The sequence below is a fragment of the Poromitra crassiceps genome, assembly GCF_964638095.1.
Source record: "Poromitra crassiceps genome assembly, chromosome: 2".
NCBI lineage: Eukaryota > Metazoa > Chordata > Actinopteri > Beryciformes > Melamphaidae > Poromitra > Poromitra crassiceps.
The window spans coordinates 22926386-22949237 of NC_139624.1; the positions used below are offsets into that span (position 1 = coordinate 22926386).

A 22852-nucleotide genomic window follows, 5' to 3' on the forward strand; every position below is an offset into this window, starting at 1 on the left:
TATCAAAAAATGATTATTTAATTATTATTATTATTTTTTTAATAATCAAATAAAATAGAATGTAAGTACATGCAGTTGTTTATTTTAATTATGGATCATAATACAATGCAATTCCAAATGCACTTTTATTTTAAAAGTAGCCACACAGTGAGAAAAAAGAAAGTGAGAAAAAATCAATCATGTATTGCGGAAAAAGTGATGCATCGATTTAAGATGCATCGTATAATCGAATCGAATCGAATCGTAGACTTGTATAATCGAATCGTATCGAATCGTGAGATCAGTGAAGATGCACAGCTCTAGCAGTGACCATAATAACGTTTGAAACACATTTATTTTCGTATGAAAATGGAGTATAAATGAGCCTTTAGGCAACAGCTTGTTTGAGGTCAGGGTTATGGTTTGGGTCACAGTTAAAAACGGAAGACATCGGGAGGTGATCCGGGTCGCCGTTACTTCCTGGCTACAGGTCCCGACTCGTGGCGTATGCACTGCACAAATGACTCGTGGCGTATGCACTGCACAAATGACTCGTGGCGTATGCACTGCACAAATGCACTCACTCACACGACTGCAAGAGGTTGCACTCATAAACATCAGTCATTGTAACCAGCGTAGGGCAACAAATGCCACAAGAAAGATCAGAATGCCCCTAAAAACCGTGATCGCGGGGCAAAAATTGCCCCCAAGATTTTGATAGTTTTATTTTCATTTAATTTCCCATTCCATCTCTAACACACACTCAGCACCTGCAAGTGTGGCCGACCGCCAAGGAAAACAAAAGAAGATGACAAAGTAAAACACACTCACACAAACAGCGATGTTTTAAAGCAACGCTTTAGCAACTTCGTGCACTACTATTTTCCCTTAAAAAAAATTGTAAATGCCCCCATTTCTTTAGACAGATGGGGCAACTTTTGCCCCCCAAATATTTTTTTATTTTCCTACACTGGTTGTAACCACCTTGACAATCGACTAATGTTGTTTTCCTTGTGAGGATGGGCTGGTACAACTGGCATGTCACATTATGTGCATTATATGCATCGAAAACATATATTTTATTTTTTAACGCTTTTAATTTTTTTGTAACATTGTCTCTCTCGTCTCGTGCTCTCCCAGCTTTCACTGATTATTTATGGTCACCTGAAAACATGTTTGGTGGGGATCTTTTAAGTTGAATCGACTTCAAATTATATTCATATGACGCGAGTATAATCGTGATATGAAATTTTCATATTGTTTCATCTCTATTTTGCACAAAAGAATCCAAGCGCAGAGAAGAAATCCAAGAGCAGAAGTTTCAAGAGCTCACAGAAGCAGTTTGACTGCACAGTTTGAGCACAAGCATAGCAAATGTGAGCGCGAGCAGGCGCTATTTGAGTGCGAGCGCATGAAATCTGTCCAACCATACTAGTTTTGAGTGTGTGCATACAGTTTGATAACCTTGCTTGCAAGATGGATAACCTTGCGAGATCAAAAGAGATTCTCTCGACGTAGTGAAACGTAATGTGAAGCTAAACCGTCCATCTGGCAGCGTCAGGTTAACAGTTTGAGCACAAGCAGAGCAAATGTAAGCGCGAGCAGGCGCTATTTGAGTGCGAGCACATGAAATCTGTGCAAAAAACATAATCGTTTTGAGTGTGTGCATACAGTTTGAGGACAAGCAGAGCAAATCTAATCACACAAGGGGGCTATGTGAGTCCAAGGGCGGGGTTACTTACAAAATCTGAACGTGAAATCTATAAATCATGCTCTCAAATTGCTAGACCGCGCTCCTGATTCAAGATAGGGATGTATAATTACATACTGGTGGGCATATATATAGTGTCTTGTTCAAGGACACTTCAGTGAGGTGGATACTTGCCGGGCTCGAACCCGGGTCCTTGGGTTGAAGAGCCATTTTAGAAAGGTTTTCTATAGCACCGTAAAGGAACCATTTGAGCATGGTGTTATATATAAAAAAAAACTTACAAAATGAATACAATGTTCCACATCTATAAAAGCACTTATTGGTTCTTTACTCTGGTTTTAACAGGTCATTTGAGTCATTTTGGCCCTTTATAGAACTGGATTTGCTTGGTCGTTGCTGTCTATATTTGATCAAAATGACAGGATCAAATTTGGACTCACTCTTGTTGTAAAGGGACGTCCAGTTTCCACCTCACAATGACCATACCCTATTGATGCTTGGGTTAGACCAGGCATGTCCACCTCACCATACCCTATTGATGCTTGGGTTAGACCAGGCATGTCCACCTCACCATACCCTATTGATGCTTGGGTTAGTCCAGGCATGTCCAAAGTCTAAATATACTATGTGGCAAGCAAATTAACTTTGCATTTTTTCCGGTCACCTAACGATGACAATAACAATGCAGGCCAAACTGTTTTCAGATGGCAAACAAAATCCTTAGAGTACAACTGTATTGTATGTGATTATTATTATTATTATTATTTTATAACCCATATGATGCGAGAAGCAGCTGGCCCCACGGTATTTTCACATCATCTAATCTGGCCCCCATTCAAAAAAGTTTGGACACCCTTGGCCCTGGGTTAGACAGATTGATATTTAGATTTGCTGATATTGGGTCACTGTTGGCATTTTATTGCCCACCAATGACAGAGGTTCAACCTCTGATAACCAGTCTGTAAAAACCTCAATAAACCCTGCCTTAAGGAGCTGCTAAGCTACCAGACAGAATAAAAAAAAAATAGTGGGGGAAAAAAAGGTTAGGGTTATATTTGCATAAAATATCGGCTATCAGCAGTTTCAATCCAAAAATATCAGTAAGCCTCATGTTGGTCAACAGTGACTCATCCTATAATAAGAATGCAACGTGTCTGACCATGTGATCAGAAATTGTGTTCGGCCACAGCTATGCCATTTACATGCAATCATGCTGAATCTGCCAGGAAGTAAACAAAGAACACCCTTGCAGGTGACCTAATGGTAGCCTGGGTAAACCCATCCCCCACGTGACCTGCTCTCAGACCTGTTCTCAGTCACTATGTGACTGGGAACTGAGAGAGCAGGTCACGTGGGGGCTGGGTTTACCTAGGCTAACCTAATGGAGCCAGATCTTTTATTAGGTAATTAGGGCCAACAAACAGGCAACATTGCAGAAATGGCTAATCAGTGGCCAAAATGACTCAACACGGGCTCAGCACCATGGAGAGCTCTAGCCTGGGTAAACCCAGCCTCCGACCACGTGACCTCTATCTACGGTAAGTGCTATCAGTCAGAGGTCACGTGGAGGCTGGGTTTACCCAGGCTAGGAGAGCTCCAGAGTGTAGGAGCCACATCCATGGTAGGAGCACACAGGTGAGCAGAGTTGAATCAGCCAGGGAAGTGGACTATATATAGCCTATGCAAAGCCTCTGGGGAGAGGAGAGGCTGCAGTGCATGCCAACTTTGTGAATGACGCCTGCGAATGCGGAGGCTATAACCTACTGTCTTTAAAAACTGGTGCTATGACGACTTACCTGCAACAGGTGCGCTTGAGGTGACCATAGAAACCAAGGTGCCCGCGACCAGCAGCGCGCCAAATGTGCGCAGGTACGCGGGAATTGTGGGGTACATCCTCGTGCCTGCGCCCGCCGGGAACACAGGTTCCATCCCTCCTCAATGTGCCGCTCTGCGCCCGCCACAGCGCGCTGTGGGCCGCTCAGGAGGCCCTGCATGGATTAAAAAAAAAAAGCACAAAAAATACCTGTTGAATATTATGTCGCCAAGTTTAATTTTACTCTAACAGCAGGCAGGCAGCAGCAGTCTCTATACAGGTAGCCAGGTACAGATAGCCTACAGATTCAAGGCAGATTTTAGCTGTTTAAATACCCCAGAAGAGGCTAGTAGGCTATGTGGGTAATCACGGTGAGGGTAAACCAATGGCTACAGGAGTCGTTCCTATATAGGCCTACAGTAGCCTACACCGATTTAATTGATCTCAGTTGACTTGTCTATAGGTCCTATAAGTCAAGTGAGATCATTTATAGTCAATTAAATAGGGTGTACTGTGAAATTAAACAACGCTATTTATTATTTTGCAATATGACCCTTGGAGCCCACTAAAAAGTCTCCTGAGGGACCCGGACTCCACTTTGAGAACCGCTGCTAGGTGATGCTGCAGGAGGTAGAAAGGATGCTAGCTCACGTATGATAAAACAGTAAAGTCAATAGAACTACCGCAGACGCAGTGTAACTCCCATATAGTAGGGTTATTATGGGGATATAAGGGTTATTATGGGGATATAAGTGTTTTTGCGTAGTGCAGTGCAGACAGGCCACTCAGACATATCTCCGCTGGCCTGACACGGTCCTCTAGCACTAATCGCTGGCTGACTGACCCCATTATAGCCATGATAGTAGCCCATACACAGCCTATCTGACTGCCAATCTACAGTAGGCTATCTCACATAGGCCGTTTCCCATCACAAACCTGTATCTGATGCATAGAGCTGCGGCTCCCAACGAGGCTACAGCCCGGTAGCGGTTGTTTAACGTGATAATGTCGGTCATGACACAAATTCTAATTCAACCCTAACCCTTATAATTAACGGAGGCGCGGATTTCCCACGGTGGAACAGACGCATTACCAACTCACCCCGCCTTTATCGCAACGTTAACGATGAAAACGGCAAGCATGGTGTCAGACCCACCTCCGTAGCCTCCCATGCATTTAGCATTTGTATTAATAGGCACCGCACCAGCCACAAACGAGCTACACTCGGCCTGCAATAACGCGTAAATCGAATAAAATAAGAGAAGCGTTGCGGTGGAAAAAATGGTTCGCACTAACGGTGCAATCAGTAGGCTACCACCAGTAGTCTCTGAGGTTTGAGTAGGCTATTTGATCTCCCATGCAGTCCGGTGGTGAGACCTACCTGCCATCCTGGAGATGCGGTACGGGCGCGTCACGCCTCTCCCGCCGCCGCCGCTGCGCGCTCCCTGCACGGAAAAGGAGAAATCTCCAGGCTGCAAAACCAAACGTTCCGCTGCTGGCATATAACACAAACAGGCTGTCCTCTGTCTGACTGACTGCATAGACCCGTTACAGAGATATGGTGCACGCACAGGAGGGCTGCAATGCACACCTTCATGCGTTGAGCCAGCAAACGTCACCAAAATGAATGACCCACCCCCCTGTAACGTGTTGTCAAGCCCCCAGCGCTGCTGGTTTGAATCAGTCACATTCAAGGCACGTCTCGTCCGTACCAGGCCCGGTACCGTACCGTACCGACCGCCCGCTGCCGATCAGTTGATCAAATCTACAATTCAAACGACATCTTGTTTTCTTTATTGATTTCATCCACAGTGTCTCGAGATGATCATTTAGGTCGGAAATCGATTTCTAACCCTGAAATTCCTCTTTCAAAATCAATTGCCAGCTTAGATGGATACTGAATTGGCAGAGTGGGGAAATTAAACTCTAATAATGTAGTGTTGACAAGAGGGGAGAACTGGAATCAAAAATCAGCCAAACACAAAACAAGTGGTTTTTGGGAAAAGTTTGCATTTCTTGAATAGGCTACAATCATTTACACACACATATATAGCCTATATTGTTGTATACTGTCAGGAGACATGACAATTACAGACAGGTTTTCTTTGCATTTCTTCTTCAGAACTTACAAAACAAAATCATAAAAGTGTTCATCCATCCTACCACTGTCGGTACATTACCAAGCTGTTTCAGGGGTGTCGAGCTCATTTTAGTTCATGGGCCACATGGTACCCCAGTTTGGTCTCAAGTGGGCCAGACAAAGAGAATCAATGCACAATAACAACACCTCCAAAATGTCCCCTTTCTTTTAGTGTAAAGAATGAGGCATACAGAGAACATGTTTTCACATAGGTTTATCTCATCTACTAAAGGCCTATCATATCAAATCTACTGTCTGTAACTGCATTACAATGACAATTCATCTCTATATTCAATTGGGTATAATCAAAATAGTTGATCATTTAGTGATGCATACAGAAAATATGAATAATAGGCTACTTAACTCATTGAGTGCCAAGGACGAGTATAGTCGTCAATTCGAATAGTAACGTAGAGTGCCAAAAACGACTAAAGTCGTCAAATGCGTTTTTTGACGGTGGGACGTGGATCAAAGCCTCGTGCATCTCCTGTAAAAATATTGTAGCTATTGAAGGTGTATAACCTATTTTATGGACCCATTAGGTGGCGACAGTGCTCTCCAGATTAGAGAAAGTTGAGGGAAAAAAGCAGAAAAAGCCCCGTGATGAAAGAGAAACCGATGCATGAGCCAGAGCGGCACAGATTGCTCTGGCTGCCTGGAGCCAACGTTAGCTGCGAACAGCAGTCAATCCGCTCCCACAAATGAGCCCCTCTGTCTCTGCTGCATAGTTTCTCCACACGATTAGCCGCCAGAAAATAAAACCAAAGCCAAACCATTCTCATGAGAATGGTTTGGCTTTTCAGTGTCGCACTGGGAGCCGGTGCACAAGGCTGAGCGCTCCGAAAATAGACTGGGTGCAGCGCACTTTGAAACGCGCAGCAGAAAGCCTATAATCGGACGCAGCTTCATCCCAGCTCACAACCGAAACCCCAGAAACGCAGACGAACGCGAGCCCGATCCAGACTCCCCCGACGAGCGGCCGCCATCCGAACGTGGATCCGTAAGGCAGCAGAGCCTGCCATAGCAGGCAGCAGAGACTCGCCCGACACACGCAGTAGCCAGCAGAGCGAGCAGAGCCACTCCCACGGAGGAGGAGTTTGGAGTTGAGGGGTGTGTGGGTGCTGTTTATTGAAGGAAATTACTGTTCAGATGTTTCAGGTCAGAAAATATTAGCTTCAGAGTCAGTGAATGTGCTTGAAATGCTTCATTTCACAAAAGGCTGAATATCTCAGCTTCTAATTTGAAACGCCTGTTTTTGCTGAAAACAACCTATCTTCTCCGGCTCATAACTAAAGAACGGAAAATGGTATCAATAAACTTTTTTTTGCTGATGATACAATAGTCTCCTCGTTCTTTGTGCGTGTTCGTGTTTACATAGTAATATCACACAATATTCTGTGGGCCTCGAGAAATCACTGAAAACGCTCTGAAACTCTGGCACTGGGAGCGTCCGTTCTCCAAAAGTGGCTGGCACTCAATGAGTTAATATTGTAACTTGCTCATGAAACCTGGTAGGATCAATTTTAAGTGTCAAATCCTGAGCTTGAAAAATTGGATTGAAGGACTTCTCAGTGCAATTTTCACACTTTTCAAAGTCATCCTGTGGGCCAGATTGGACGCTTGGGTGGGGCGGTTCTGGGCCCCCGGGCCCTATGTTTTACACCCCTGTGTTAGATGCTCCAAATGTAACAGATCCATCCAAGTCAGAAACATGAATACAGTAGCCTAAGAGTCAGAAACTAGCTAGACAAGTCTATTATTGATATCTAGTCTATTGATACTGTGAAAACGTGTGGAGTGGCACAAAGAGAAAACTTGTTTCCGGCTGCGTTTAAGGCACTCGTTCATTCGGACGGGACCAGGTCTCTCTCTCTCTCGACCGAGCCACCTGCTTCTCCACCTCGCTGATGGAGAAGAAGCGCGGTCGGCGCCGCACCTTCCTCTTGGTGTTGTGTTTAGGGTTCCGCTGGTACATGTCTGTAAATAAAACAGAGGAGAGGACTCTGTTGGTACATGTGTGTAAATAAAACAGAGGAGAGGACTCTGTTGGTACATGTGTGTAAATAAAACAGAGGAGAGGACTCTGTTGGTACATGTGTGTAAATAAAACAGAGGAGAGGACTCTGTTGGTACATGTCTGTAAATAAAACAGAGGAGAGGACACTGTTGGTACATGTCTGTAAATAAAACAGAGGAGAGGACTCTGTTGGTACATGTCTGTAAATAAAACAGAGGAGAGGACACTGTTGGTACATGTCTGTAAATAAAACAGAGGAGAGGACTCTGTTGGTACATGTCTGTAAATAAAACAGAGGAGAGGACTCTGTTGGTACATGTGTGTAAATAAAACAGAGGAGAGGACTCTGTTGGTACATGTGTGTAAATAAAACAGAGGAGAGGACTCTGTTGGTACATGTGTGTAAATAAAACAGGAGAGGACTCTGTTGGTACATGTCTGTAAATAAAACAGAGGACAGGACACTGTTGGTACATGTCTGTAAATAAAACAGAGGAGAGGACTCTGTTGGTACATGTCTGTAAATAAAACAGAGGACAGGACACTGTTGGTACATGTCTGTAAATAAAACAGAGGAGAGGACTCTGTTGGTACATGTCTGTAAATAAAACAGAGGAGAGGACTCTGTTGGTACATGTGTGTAAATAAAACAGAGAGGACTCTGTTGGTACATGTGTGTAAATAAAACAGAGGAGAGGACTCTGTTGGTACATGTGTGTAAATAAAACAGAGGAGAGGACTCTGTTGGTACATGTCTGTAAATAAAACAGAGGAGAGGACACTGTTGGTACATGTGTGTAAATAAAACAGGAGAGGACTCTGTTGGTACATGTGTGTAAATAAAACAGAGAGGACTCTGTTGGTACATGTGTGTAAATAAAACAGAGGAGAGGACTCTGTTGGTACATGTGTGTAAATAAAACAGAGGAGAGGACTCTGTTGGTACATGTGTGTAAATAAAACAGAGGAGAGGACTCTGTTGGTACATGTCTGTAAATAAAACTGAGAGGACTCTGTTGGTACATGTGTGTAAATAAAACAGAGGAGAGGAGTCTGTTGGTACATGTCTGTAAATAAAACAGAGGAGAGGACTCTGTTGGTACATGTGTGTAAATAAAACAGAGGAGAGGACTCTGTTGGTACATGTCTGTAAATAAAACAGAGGAGAGGACTCTGTTGGTACATGTGTGTAAATAAAACAGAGGAGAGGACTCTGTTGGTACATGTCTGTAAATAAAACAGGAGAGGACTCTGTTGGTACATGTGTGTAAATAAAACAGAGGAGAGGACTCTGTTGGTACATGTCTGTAAATAAAACAGAGGAGAGGACTCTGTTGGTACATGTGTGTAAATAAAACAGAGGAGAGGACTCTGTTGGTACATGTCTGTAAATAAAACAGGAGAGGACTCTGTTGGTACATGTCTGTAAATAAAACAGAGGAGAGGACTCTGTTGGTACATGTGTGTAAATAAAACAGGAGAGGACTCTGTTGGTACATGTGTGTAAATAAAACAGAGGAGAGGACTCTGTTGGTACATGTCTGTAAATAAAACAGGAGAGGACTCTGTTGGTACATGTGTGGAAATAAAACAGAGGAGAGGACTCTGTTGGTACATGTCTGTAAATAAAACAGAGGAGAGGACTCTGTTGGTACATGTGTGTAAATAAAACAGGAGAGGACTCTGTTGGTACATGTGTGTAAATAAAACAGAGGAGAGGACTCTGTTGGTACATGTGTGTAAATAAAACAGAGGAGAGGACTCTGTTGGTACATGTGTGTAAATAAAACAGGAGAGGACTCTGTTGGTACATGTGTGTAAATAAAACAGGAGAGGACTCTGTTGGTACATGTGTGTAAATAAAACAGGAGAGAACTCTGTTGGTACATGTCTGTAAATAAAACAGAGGAGAGGACTCTGTTGGTACATGTGTGTAAATAAAACAGGAGAGGACTCTGTTGGTACATGTGTGTAAATAAAACAGGAGAGGACTCTGTTGGTACATGTGTGTAAATAAAACAGGAGAGAACTCTGTTGGTACATGTCTGTAAATAAAACAGGAGAGGACTCTGTTGGTACATGTGTGTAAATAAAACAGAGGAGAGGACTCTGTTGGTACATGTCTGTAAATAAAACAGGAGAGGACTCTGTTGGTACATGTGTGGAAATAAAACAGAGGAGAGGACTCTGTTGGTACATGTCTGTAAATAAAACAGGAGAGGACTCTGTTGGTACATGTCTGTAAATAAAACAGGAGAGGACTCTGTTGGTACATGTGTGGAAATAAAACAGAGGAGAGGACTCTGTTGGTACATGTCTGTAAATAAAACAGAGGAGAGGACTCTGTTGGTACATGTGTGTAAATAAAACAGGAGAGGACTCTGTTGGTACATGTGTGTAAATAAAACAGGAGAGGACTCTGTTGGTACATGTGTGTAAATAAAACAGGAGAGGACTCTGTTGGTACATGTGTGTAAATAAAACAGGAGAGGACTCTGTTGGTACATGTGTGTAAATAAAACAGGAGAGGACTCTGTTGGTACATGTGTGGAAATAAAACAGAGGAGAGGACTCTGTTGGTACATGTGTGTAAATAAAACAGGAGAGGACTCTGTTGGTACATGTCTGTAAATAAAACAGGAGAGGACTCTGTTGGTACATGTGTGTAAATAAAACAGGAGAGGACTCTGTTGGTACATGTGTGTAAATAAAACAGGAGAGGACTCTGTTGGTACATGTGTGTAAATAAAACAGAGGAGAGAACTTTGTTGGTACATGTCTGTAAATAAAACAGAGGAGAGGACTCTGTTGGTACATGTGTGTAAATAAAACAGAGGAGAGGACTCTGTTGGTACATGTGTGTAAATAAAACAGAGGAGAGGACTCTGTTGGTACATGTGTGTAAATAAAACAGAGGAGAGGACTCTGTTGGTACATGTGTGTAAATAAAACAGGAGAGGACTCTGTGAAGAATGGCTGTGCAGACAGCAGAGGGGTGAAGGAGGGTCTGGTCTCTGGAGAGCGTTACCGTAGAAGCTGAGATAGTACTGGCGGTGGCCCTTGACGATTTCCACTTCAGCCGATCTGTCCATCATGTAGGCCTCCTCCAGGTCCTGGGACGCCATCGATGTTGTGCGTTGCTTATCATCCTGATGATAGAAATTGAGAGCTTATTTGAGTGTGAGGCCCCAATATGCAACTATTTTATAGTTTAATATCACATTCTAAATCCTTTTGATGGTATGCCTGCTGTTGCCTGCTGATCGCTTGGTGCTTGCAGTTTGATTAGCTGTCTTGCTGTATTTCCGTCTTCAATTTGTCAATTTCAAAATGGCCCCTCCTCTCATCGCTGCCATCCGCCACTCGATGCCTTACAAAGCATGCTGGGATACCTGGCTACGCGATCCAATACAAAGTGAATGGGCAGCAGCGACAGCCTGCTTCCAACATCGTGCAAGTGTGGCCACACCGTAATATGGAGAATATATCATTCCCACTGTGCACCCCGAACACCTGTTGGACATTACCTGGATATAACCCCATTTCCTGTTGCAGCTCCATATTAAAAGCTTTCCTCGAACAAACGAACGGTATGCTTTTATTGTGCAGAACGTACAGGAAGTGAAATGTGTTCGCTCTTAGTGTATCATTCTGAGTTAGTCAAATTGATTAGCGGCGCTATTCTTGAATAAAACAAACATGTTTGCATAGAGACACGAGACAGCCATTACAACCTCATCCGCTTTTGAAAGATGCCGTTTATGACCCCCTTCACACCTGACGTTTGCATGCAGATTCAACCAGGAAGATTGAGCAAATCAAACAGTTGTCAGGGCAGCTCAGATAGTGACACGCTTCCAGGGGTCCGTTTTTGGCTGGTATGGTATAGTAGTCCAGCAGATTAGAATATCAACGGTGAAAAGCAGGGACGTGGGAGTGTTTTTTAGGTAGGGGGTGCTGCAAGGAAGGGACCTTCGGTTGCCGGCTAAACATTTTGTCCGTTTGATGCCAGATAAATAGAGGAATATGTCATTCTAAATTAACGTTAGGATTAGACTGTTGTGATGTCATTATTCAGTCTTAACCATCAACATTTGCACCTTTTCTCACTCACTGTCCCCACCTGCTCTCCCTGCCATCATCATGCCCTCTCTCACCCTCTTTGCTATGAACACAGCAGTTAACACAGCTTTAATGCTGCGCAACATTCATGATTTTAGTATTCATTCGAATAACTATTTCATACCAGTTGTAGAACATTTTAGACTACAACACAGTAAACTTGTCTCCACAACAACCTCTCCATCTCAGATTTTTCATTTGTTTTGTTTTCTCCACTATAGTCCCCTAGATGCACACACTTTATCTTTAGTGGTGGCATCGTTTGAATTTGTAATAAGATTGAGAAGACGTTTGATTTCGCCATTCCATCCAGGAGAAATAAAGATCTGTGTCTGTCTCGAGCGAGCGCCTGCATATTATGTTTGCATGGAGGCGGGGACTGACTCTTTAGAGCGAGTGCTCAGAGACATGTCAACATGTCAACACAGAGACAACACAACACAGAGACAACACAACACAGAGACAACACAACACAACACAGAGACAACACGACAACACAACAGAGACAACACAACACAGAGACAACACAACACAACACAGAGACAACACGACAACTCAACAGAGACAACACAACACAGAGACAACACAACACAGAGACATGGTGGGAGAGAAGTAGCGCTGAAAAGTGTCTTTTATAACATTTCCTCAGTAGAATCGATGTTGTTTCCTTAACACAAGTACGGCAACGTTCGCTTGAAACACAAGAAATCCGTCTAAACACTTAGCGAGGTGCATGAAATAGATGCGGACAAACGCAGCTCTCCTCGAATGCATGGGTAACAGGGGTGTGTTTAACCCATAGACATAAATCATATGGGCGTAGCTACCCCATTACATTTCTTCTACCTGGCGGAGTTCAAACGTTGGCCGTCCCCATCTTGATTTTTCATCAGCAGAGTGGGAGGGAATGGGTTGAGTCCTTCCGCACCTCACGTGAGATGGGAGTTCCCCAGAGCCGCAGCTCCGCCTGCTATTGGTCCGTGATCGGCAAGCTGCGCGATCACTGGACAGGCGACCTGTCAATCACCCCCTTTTCTATCATCTATTTTACTCCGGGTTGAACGTCATGTTTCCTCGTACGTTTTCAACACACCAGCGTTTAAATAAACATTTTGATAAGTGTTGTCAGGGTAACGTTATGTACTGTATGCAGCCACGGAGTTAACGTCCATCCTCTCTTGCTCTCATTTGAGCACTGAAGCATGTGGCACTACCATGGCATAGCTGTGCAGTTACAGCTTCCCGACCAGAGGGGATGCGGCAGCCCCATAAGCACCCCTAGTTCCACCCCTGGTCAAATATTATTTTGGAAATATGCCAAAATAAGAGCACCCCCCCCACCCCGATTTTTTATCCCATTTTTATCCCCCTTAGTGCTAATTTACTTTTAATTATCCTGGTTGCTACTCCACCCTCTGCCGATCTGGGGAGAGCCGAAACTGGCTCCATGCTTCCTCCGAGACATGGGCAGTTAGCCAGCCGCTTCTTTTCACCTGACAGAGGAAGCTTCACCGGTAGGACATAGCACGTGGGAGGTTCATGCTATTCCAACCAGTTCCCCTCCCTCCGAACAGGCGCCCTTAACGACCAGAGGAGGAACCACATTAGCAACCAGGATATTGCATGTTTTGGTGTAGGGGGTTCCTATATGAAGGAAACCCCCGGGAGGCACGGGGAGAACATGCAAACTCCACACAGAAAGGCCCTTTTGACGACCCCACCCGGGCGGTGGGCACTCGAGGACATGCGGACGGGCACGCATTCCTTCAGCGTTTACAGCATCCCAGGTGAGAATCGAACCCAGGACCTTCGAGATGTGAGGCGACAGCGCTTACCACTGCACCACCGTACCCCCCGTAAATAAGAGCAATTTTAAGGACCTCTTTATAAATCCAAGGCTTTCAAGTACTTGATTTTTTTCTTTTTAAATTCAAGCACTTTCCAGATGCATTGGCAAGCAACCCTGCATACACACATGTGGTTCATAAACCATGGAAACATACCATGAATACAACACAAAATAAAATAACTAAGTAAAAGAAGTCACTCACAGGCTGTCCGTACTCGATCCAGTTCTCGTGGTCACCCTTGTAGAACCACAGCCACTGCGTTGTCAGGATGTAGTGGGGCGGCTTGGTGACCGAAGACACTGTGGAGAGACGGCGAACGGGGTCCGCCTCGCGGGTCATGGACAGGAAGTCCACGGGCCGCGCGCCCGGGCTGCAAACGCCACAGAGAACAGGGTCCCCACACATTTTCATGGATACAATTTTCAAAACCTTTCAAGGAGACATGTAATGTGAGGCAGCGACTCTGAATCGATACCAGAAAATTAAAAATTATTACTACACTGGACACAGGCACACCTCTTTATATTGGATGTTACATGGAAGCTATTAAAGTAAAATGTGAATTTTACATAAATATGTCCTATTTTTTGAGTAATTTCTGGCATTGATTTGGAGTCACTCAGTCACATTCCATGGAAGCTAATGGGGGGGGGGGGGGGGCGGGGAGTATATATTTTCCATACAAATAATAATATAAAATACTGTGTACAAGAAGAAGCTCTAAAATTTCATTAACACAACAAAATCCAATGACTTTTCCAAAACTTTAAAGGAAATTACTAATCCCATGACTTTTCCAGGCCTGGAAAACAAGATTTTGATATTCCATGACTATTCCAGGTTTTCCATGGCCGTGGGAACCCTGAGAGAAGAACAAACAACCGTTTCCCTCCTCGGCAGCAGATGAGCGTCCAGAACTGAGGGCGGTGAGAAGCCAAGTCTCACCTGTGGGTTTGACGTGGGTCGCAGAAGGCCCGCTCAATCTCCTCCATGTGCCTCAGATCCCGCCAGGTGTCGCCATCGAACACCTCCCATTTGTAGGGAAGGTTGAAGTGCACACGGATGCACTTGGCTACAGAGGAAACAAGGATCTGAACTACCGCTACATTCAAAGCAAAACGTCACATAAAACACAGCATCATTTAAATCATTGGTTCCCAAACTGTGGTCCACGGACCACCGCCTGGTGGTCCGCCAGAGAATTGCAAAAAAACAAACACAATTCTTTTTTTTTTTTTTACATACAACAGTTTCTACATACACATTAACCCTGAGCAGTTGCCAGATTTGGCCGATTTTCTGAAATATCGTGATATTTGGGAAACATCACAATTTTGAACATTTACTTTCAGAGGCTGCAGCAGGCTCAGTTTTAAAGCCAGAGTGCAGTTTCTGGTATCATATGAAACTAGAAGACATAAGGAGTCGATTTGTACCAACCATGTCATGCTAGTTTGTCAGGAAGGTAGCTAAATAACACTCCAAATTTTGGCGAGGGAAAAGAAAACACTTTCAAAGGTGTCCGCTTTTTCACAGCCTAATGTTGGCAGGTGTTTGTGTGTGTGTCCATTTTGAACCAGCTAGTAGCTTTATATTATTTAGCCTTTCTACTGCTCATTGCATGGTTAAATCAGCAAATGGGGTTGGGGGGTCGGGGTTGGTATACGCAGTGGAAGTGGTCCCTGGGAAATTTGGTTTGGTACGTAGTGGTACTTGGGACGGAAAAGTTTGGGAACCCCTGATTTAAATCATGAAGACTAAGGAGCTGGTTATCACCAGTTTATTGCACGTTAAAGTCCCTGGAAAACAAAGATGAATGTGTTTTGAGTTTGTCACACTGCAGAAAAATGTGTTATTAACCACCCCAGCCAAAAATTTGAAGGATTAAAAATGTGGCCAATCTGGCCATTGGCTTTTGGCTTGCTAACAGAAGCCCTGCAGCTGAGCTCACCTTGGAATCGGCAGCTACTGCGGATGAAATGAAGACAGATCTCATTCCTCTTGTCGGTCTGGCTGGCGGGCTTGAAGAGTGGCTCGGGCATATTCTCCGACATGCACACTGAGACAGACAAAATCATCACTATTTGATTACTTTTACACCAAGCATGTTTGGACGGGATAACATGTGATAACATGCAGGGGAGGCCGAGCATAACATGGATAACATGTGATAACATGTGATAACATGCAGGGGAGGCGGAGCATAACAAAATGAAGCGAGGACAAACTGCACTGAGGCTCATATTAGGGCTGCAACTAAATGATTATTTTCATTAACGATTCATCTGTTGATTATTTTCTCGGCCAATCGATGGGTCGTTGGGTCTATAAAATGCCACAAAATGGTGAAAAATGACGATCGCTTTTTCCGCCAAAGCCCAAGATGACATCCTCAATGTCTTCTTTTGTCCTGGCCAACAGTCCACAACCCAAAGATAATCAGTTTACTGTCATAGAAAACTAAAGAAACCAAAAAATATTCACGCTGGAATGAGAGAATTTTAGTATTTTCTTCTTAAAAATTAGTCTAAACTATTAATCATTTATAAAAAAATACAGTTGCCGATTAATTTTCTGACGATTGACTAATCAATTAATAGACTGATTGTTGCAGCTCTAGCTCATATTCAGCTTTTTCTTCATGTGTTCTTAACGGGTATGAACACCAGAGAAGGAAATGACAACAAAGAGAACAGACAACAGACAACAGACAAGACAGTCCATCACGCTTAGCTAAAGTGACAGGAACTGGAATGAGGTGACTTCTGCTTACAAGCCCTTGTTTAGGGCTTAGTGGCTGGTCAATATATCGATAGTATATCATTATCGTGATAAGTGGGCGATAAGGGGCGGCTGTAGCTCAGGAGGTAGAGCGGGTCGTCCACTAATCGCTTTGGATAAAAGAGGTCGGTGGTTCGATTCCCGGCTCCTCCAGTCTGCATGTCGAAGTGTCCTTGGGCAAGACACTGAACCCCAAATTGCTCCCGTTGGTGTGCCAACACCCTGCGTGGTAGCCTGCCGGCATCAGCGTGTGAATGGGTGAATGTACCTACCGACTGTAAAGCGCTTTGGATAAAAGCGCTATATAAATGCAGGCCATTTACCATTTACATACAGTTTTGTTTTCCTGGTTTTAAAAGCTGCATTGCAGTAAAGTGATGTAACTTACCAGAATGTTCTAGCTGTTCTATTGTTTGCCTTTACCCACTTAGTATATCCTCGTTACTGATGATTATTTTTTATAAAAAAATCTCATTGTGTAAATATTTTGTGAAAGCACCAATACCAGTAGTCATGCCTTCAATATTGTCGCAATATCGACATTGAGGTATTTGGTCAAATATGGTGAAATTGGATTTTGTCCATATCGCCCAGCCAGCCGTAGCGTCAGGCTCACCTGTGGGGGAGTAGGCGAGGGGTGTGGCACCGTGGAGGAGGTGCATGTTCTGGTAAATGTAGGGCAGGTCGTGGATGATGTCCCCGCTGAGGCCCCTCTCCTCCAGCATGCGCTGCTCGATGACGTGCTGCCTCTTGCACTTGTGGCCGAACACGCAGTCTCCCTGGACGTAGTGCGCGCACATGTGCACCTTGGTGCACTTGTCCTGGAAGGTGCAGGCGCCGTGCGGCCCCACGCCCTTGTTGTAGTGAGCGCACACCTGTACGAGGAGCACAGGACGCACGGTGAAGACGGCAGGTGTGGCAGAGAGGGAGACACACGCTGGCAACCAGAGGGATGGGCTGAATCAACACGGAAAAACAATCAAACCTCACACACCAAAGTGTTCTACTTTACCTCTGCGGAAACGGACACCTCCCTCAGGTCAAACGCACATCAACTGGATTTTTTTTTTTTTTTTTTACATTTTCTTTTCTTTTTCTTTTCCTTTTTTGTTTTTATTTTTTATTGTTGTTTTTATTTTTATTTTTTGTTTTTGTTTTCTTGTTTGTTAAAAATACAGGGTTCTCCCTCAGGTTCCTTCGAGGCTTCTCTTCATCCGCTTGCTCTTCACCGCATCGGGGCTCTACTGTTTTCTCGCTGAACTATTTTTAGCGATCGTCTTTGGACCTTTCCCCCCGTTATTGCATTACTCTCAAAAGTCGCACATCTTGCCCTCACATCTTTTGTATCGTCTTTCCAGAAACTGCTCTTCGGTTTTGCAAATGCACCATCCAATCAGAGAGCAGGATTCTCGCCTCATTGGTGCTGCCTAGGCAGGATGTAAGCTACTCTGGTTCGTCCCTTCTCCGGAAAAAGGAAAAAGGAAAGCAAACAGTGCTACGTGTCACGTTCTCCAACGGCCTTAACGGCAAACTTAGAGCACTGATACACTGGCAGAGAGAAGAGCCACACAAATCTGCAGAAACACCTGTAACGCAAAAATGTTCCACATTTAAAAAGGAGGTCACACTGGATGGAAAATAGAGCATGTGAAATAGTAGGGGGGAAGGAGGTGTAGACACATTATTATCTGACCAAACCAGTCTCACGGGAAATTGTTTAATAGTGACGTTTGTCTACAGCGCAAAACGTAGTTCCACAATAAGGGCTCTGAAATTGTACCATTGACTGCGTTTATATGCCGGGGTATCCCGTTTTTGTGTTTGTGCATGCAAACATCCTGATTTCAGAAACCTGGATAAGCCCTTATCCCGGTTTTGAGAAACCCGATTATGCTAGCTGGTAGGGGTGGGGGAAAAAAATCGATGATTCACCTAAGTATCGCGATTTTTAATGTCACGATTTTTTGAATCGATCTTTTATTCCAGAATCGATAATCGCAAAAAAAAAAAAAAAAAAAAAAAAAAAAAAATTGGGTGCTTGCAGTCAGGCCACTCACTGAACAGCAGGCCAGACGCCGCCTACTGGTTTACTAGTGGTTTTATTACTTTATTAGTAAGTCTGAAGTAATAATTACACTTCAGGGTTAAAGTGGGTGCATCTCATTGTAAAATTGGACTTCAAACGGCCCAAATCTGGCTTCAAACGGCCCAAATTGGGCTTCAAACGGCCCAAATTTCACGCGCGTCGGCCCATATCGGCCTGGCCTGCTTGGTATCTAATGCCCGGCCTGAATTATGATCCCAGTCCGCCCCTGTTTTTAACTATATCGCCCAGCCCTACTCATGATATAATATACAGTCTCTAGTGTATGATTCAACTTCCATGTTCTAATCTAGTGTAAAAAAGCAAACAAACTGAAAAAAGAAAAGAAAAAAATAAACAAAAATCGTAATAAATCGGAATATCGAATCGCAATAATCGTAGAATCGCAATACTTAAGAATCGCAATATAAATCGAATCGGCACCCAAGAATCGTGATAGTATCGAATCGGGAGATAAGTGAATCACCACAGCCCTACTAGCTGGAGTACTCCGAAAGAAACCGGGATACTGTTACATGCATACATCTTATCCTGGTTTCTAACTGCAGCAGACTACCTGCGCAGGCGTGGCTTCAGCCAAGTCTCACTTCTGGAGCGATGAGGAAAAGGAGTTTTGTCTTTCGGTGATGAAAGAATTAAGTAATAGGCTACTTGGCAGTGCAGGAGAAGAGAGGGCACACACACTAGGAATGGGCATCAATAATCAATAAGGAATCAATAGGAATCAATAATCGTTTTCATATTAAAGTTCAAATTTATGTTGACATTAAACGTTTGCAGTCTAAATGTAAAAAGTGTTGCCATGTAACATTTACAGCCTTTATTGTGAAAACTACAAAGAACATTACAATCTGTAAAAATTTCTGAGCCGTTATTGTGAAAATATTCTATTTTTGTGCTGTGGACAATATGCTGTGAGACTGCATTGATCTGACCAGCATAGGGCAAAGGAAACAACTGGCAACCTTGTAGCAAAGGCAATGTTTGGTAGGTAGGTGAAGTACAGATTGTTTGTGTGTGTGTGTGTGTGTGTGTGTGTGTGTGTTACCTCAGGGAGCAGGGAGGGGTCATTCTGAAGCAGCAGGAGAAACAAGTCGTCCTCGTTCAGCTCGTGGAGGGTGCACTCTCTCAGCAGGGGGTAGTTATGCTCTGATCGGATATCATGGGAGAACTTGCATGGTTTCCTGCAACACATCAAAGTTGTGTCTTAGAGACAAAACAATACAGAAGCCAGCAAAAACATCTCAGTCATATCTCCTGAATCTGCCCCGGCCTAGACCAAGCATACCCACACTGTAACAGGCCCCTTTCACAGCAACTGTTTTGAGGTGGTAAAGCAGGAAGTAAAGCAGGTGTAACCCATAACATTAATGATGGCCCTGGCACACCTAAATGGAATGGAAGCATCATTAATGGTATCGGTTACACCTGTTTTACCACCTCAAAATGGTTGCTGTGAAAAGGGGCGATAAAACATGGTACCGCAATGAAGATGCTGATCTGGTTCCGTGACCAACAATCAGCTAGCCACTTTCAGGGAGACCATAGACTGAAAAATACATTTGATATAGACGGTTTTCACGGAATGGTCAGTCGTGTCGCAGCAGTCCTGTCATCCCCGTCCAAATGCACTAGCAAACACTGCAACAGGAAGTGAGCTGGGGTTCAATTTAGAATGTTTATGTTGTCAAGTTAAAACCGTCTATATTGTTATGGCTATCGCCATTTCTTGCAGTATATGACTATTTTTGTATACACATTCATCCTTCCTGTCTTTGTGAACCCCCCACTGTTTGGTCCAGTGCACTTTCATGTGGAGTGAACTATCTTTCTCCTCTAGGACCGTTTCATTGACATTGTCATCTCCTGCGCTGATTGGTCAGATCCTGGAGGTTTGGCGTCGCATGGCCATCGCTGGTTGGCTACTTTTGTGGCAAGCGCCTGCACAGCTTCCTGGATTTCAACATGACTTCGAAGGCTGACAGTTTAGCTGTGCAGTGTTATCTGTCACAACTAGGGTTGGCACCATGGACGATGGCATCGACCATCGTCGATGGGCCGACCCCCATCGACCTCTGACCCTTCTACATCGGACCATCGTGATTATCTGTTCGAATTAAAATTTGGCAGATTTAATAATAAAAAAGTCTAACTCCACTCAACCGCGACACACAGGGGATGCACAGGTAGCATTAAACAAGCGGCAAAGCGTACCTTATCCCCAGTTCAGAGAAGCGGTAAAGCGGAGAGGAAGATAAGATAAGCAGAAGTCGGACTCGGTTGTGTTGTGAAAATGTTAAGAAAGAAGAAACGTCACGTTCTTTCCTGTTTTCAACCCAATGTGAGTACGGTAATGTTACAAGTCTTCAACTATGAATTCAACTCGCCTGTTTCCAGGAACTCTCTCCATTACATACTGTGTAGGCTGCCTGCTGCTGTGTTTCTATCTCTCCTTAACGTAACCTAATGTTAGGTTCAAAACTGAGCCCACACAAATCTAACGTTAGCTAACAGTAATTCTGCCCCTTTTCTGCCAGCTAGTTAAATTAAACACACACACGTTGTTGGTCACGATCTGTAATGTTAACGTTTGATTGTTTTGCGCCTTTCAATATTGCTGGTAGTGATAGCCTACTGTTTGAATCGCCTGGCTCTGTGCTGTAGTAGTAGCCTATCCAAGCCCGCTGGTCTCTCATGTAGAGCTCAGCTGTCCTGTTGTAAACGTGAACGTACATTGCAGTGGCGCAGCCAAACGGCACCGCATGGACTTCATAAATCATGAATTAACCCCACGCCCCATCAACGACAATGCCATCGTCCATCGCGATGTTTCACTGTGGAACCATCGCGATGGTTATTTAGGTGACATCGCACAACCCTATCGAGTCACATGCCACCACTGTAATCCGCATTGCACTGCAGCTGGGGATCGAACTCGGAACCTCTGGCATGGGAGGTGGACACGAGCAAGGAGGCTTAGCCCATGGGCTCTAGGGTCTGTCGCTAGCTAGAGCGGCTCTTGAGGCGTCGGGGTAGACTATATATGGCCAATATGTGATTATGTTTACAAGGATTTTTCTCTGTTTATTTCCCTATTGTGAACCTGAACATACCAGATCCAGGTTCACAGATTTTGGCAAACAAAAGAAGGGAAACTATGTTAAGTGATATAATTCTGTACATAAATGTAAGCATTCTTATAAAGTAAGTCTCTATTATGTCTTGTGTTTAAGTAAAGCAAACAGCAAAGGTTCAATTCAAATGTCAAATAACAAGAAAGCTATGAAAACGTATGCAATTAATCTCCATAAATTCTATGGAATTCGTCCATCATATTCATTGGTGCCATGTAGATCTATTAGTTTCCTTTTCTTCTCTGCCACGGTGTTCAATTTTGATGTGGACTTTCCCCTCTGTATTAATTATTGTAGTGTTTGTGTTAATATAAAAAGATGTCCGGGGACCGCCAGGTGTCCTTCAGGATGTCCCAGGCAAATTGATTAATGATTCAACTTCACCATTATTTAATTGACAAGAAGTTTGGTCATAGTTTCACTGTTATCTCTCTCCCTACAATACAGATAGTCATGGAATTCTGGGCAGATTTTCATATTTGGGTCTGAGACACAAAATGTCATCAAATGGACCAAATTAGCTTTGGGTCCTTGATGTGAAAAGGTTGAGAATCACTGTTACAGCCAAAGTCCCATTCAATGCAACAATTGGTAGTCAACAATGGGGAGCCTATAACTAGCTTATGGTAAACGTCAGCTTCTTACTTTGGCAAATAACTACGTTATCAATGAGTGCGTTTACATGCACACCAATAAACGGATTATTCCCAGTTATCACTTTATTGTGTGCACGTAAACGCACTCATTAATAGGTTTAAGACTCTACATAGGCCTTAATGGGGGCAAAAATACACTCCTCGACACCGTAGCTTACCTGCCTTTTCCAAAGCGACAGTTTCCATAAACAAAATACTTGCACAGGTGTAGATCCTGGCAGTCTTCGCAGTGCTGTTTGGTGTAATCCTTGCAGAGTCTGAGGGATGTTTTAGCGACCACAGTGCAGTCGGTGCCATCCCTGGTCCAGGTCCCCACCACCACGAAGCGGGGGCATTTCTTCACGATGTACCAGAAGTCCTCCTCGGTGATGTCGAAGCGCTGGAAGACCTTTTTGTGGAGCTGCAGCAGCACCATGGCGCCCTTGTTGCTGCACAGAACACTCGTAGCATAGTGAATCACTCTGGCATAGCTGGACATGTTGGCAGCTAAAGACACATTAAAGAGAAGTGGAATCAGATTTATTTTGGTTGGTTTTGCGTCCCGC

General features: G+C 43.9%; 1 protein-coding gene across 1 annotated transcript; it reads right to left on the reverse strand.

The window, feature by feature from the left end:
* Window positions 1–5517: 5517 nt before the first annotated feature.
* On the reverse strand, window positions 5518–22785 carry parp12b (poly (ADP-ribose) polymerase family, member 12b; the record flags this gene model as incomplete). Its single annotated transcript, XM_083656425.1, has 8 exons — window positions 5518–7620; window positions 10689–10809; window positions 13834–14002; window positions 14578–14704; window positions 15584–15691; window positions 17030–17288; window positions 19566–19701; window positions 22466–22785. The coding sequence occupies 8 exons, from the start codon at window positions 22783–22785 to the stop codon at window positions 7475–7477; spliced, it is 1386 nt and encodes a 461-aa protein (XP_083512551.1). The 3' UTR covers window positions 5518–7474.
* Window positions 22786–22852: the final 67 nt, after the last annotated feature.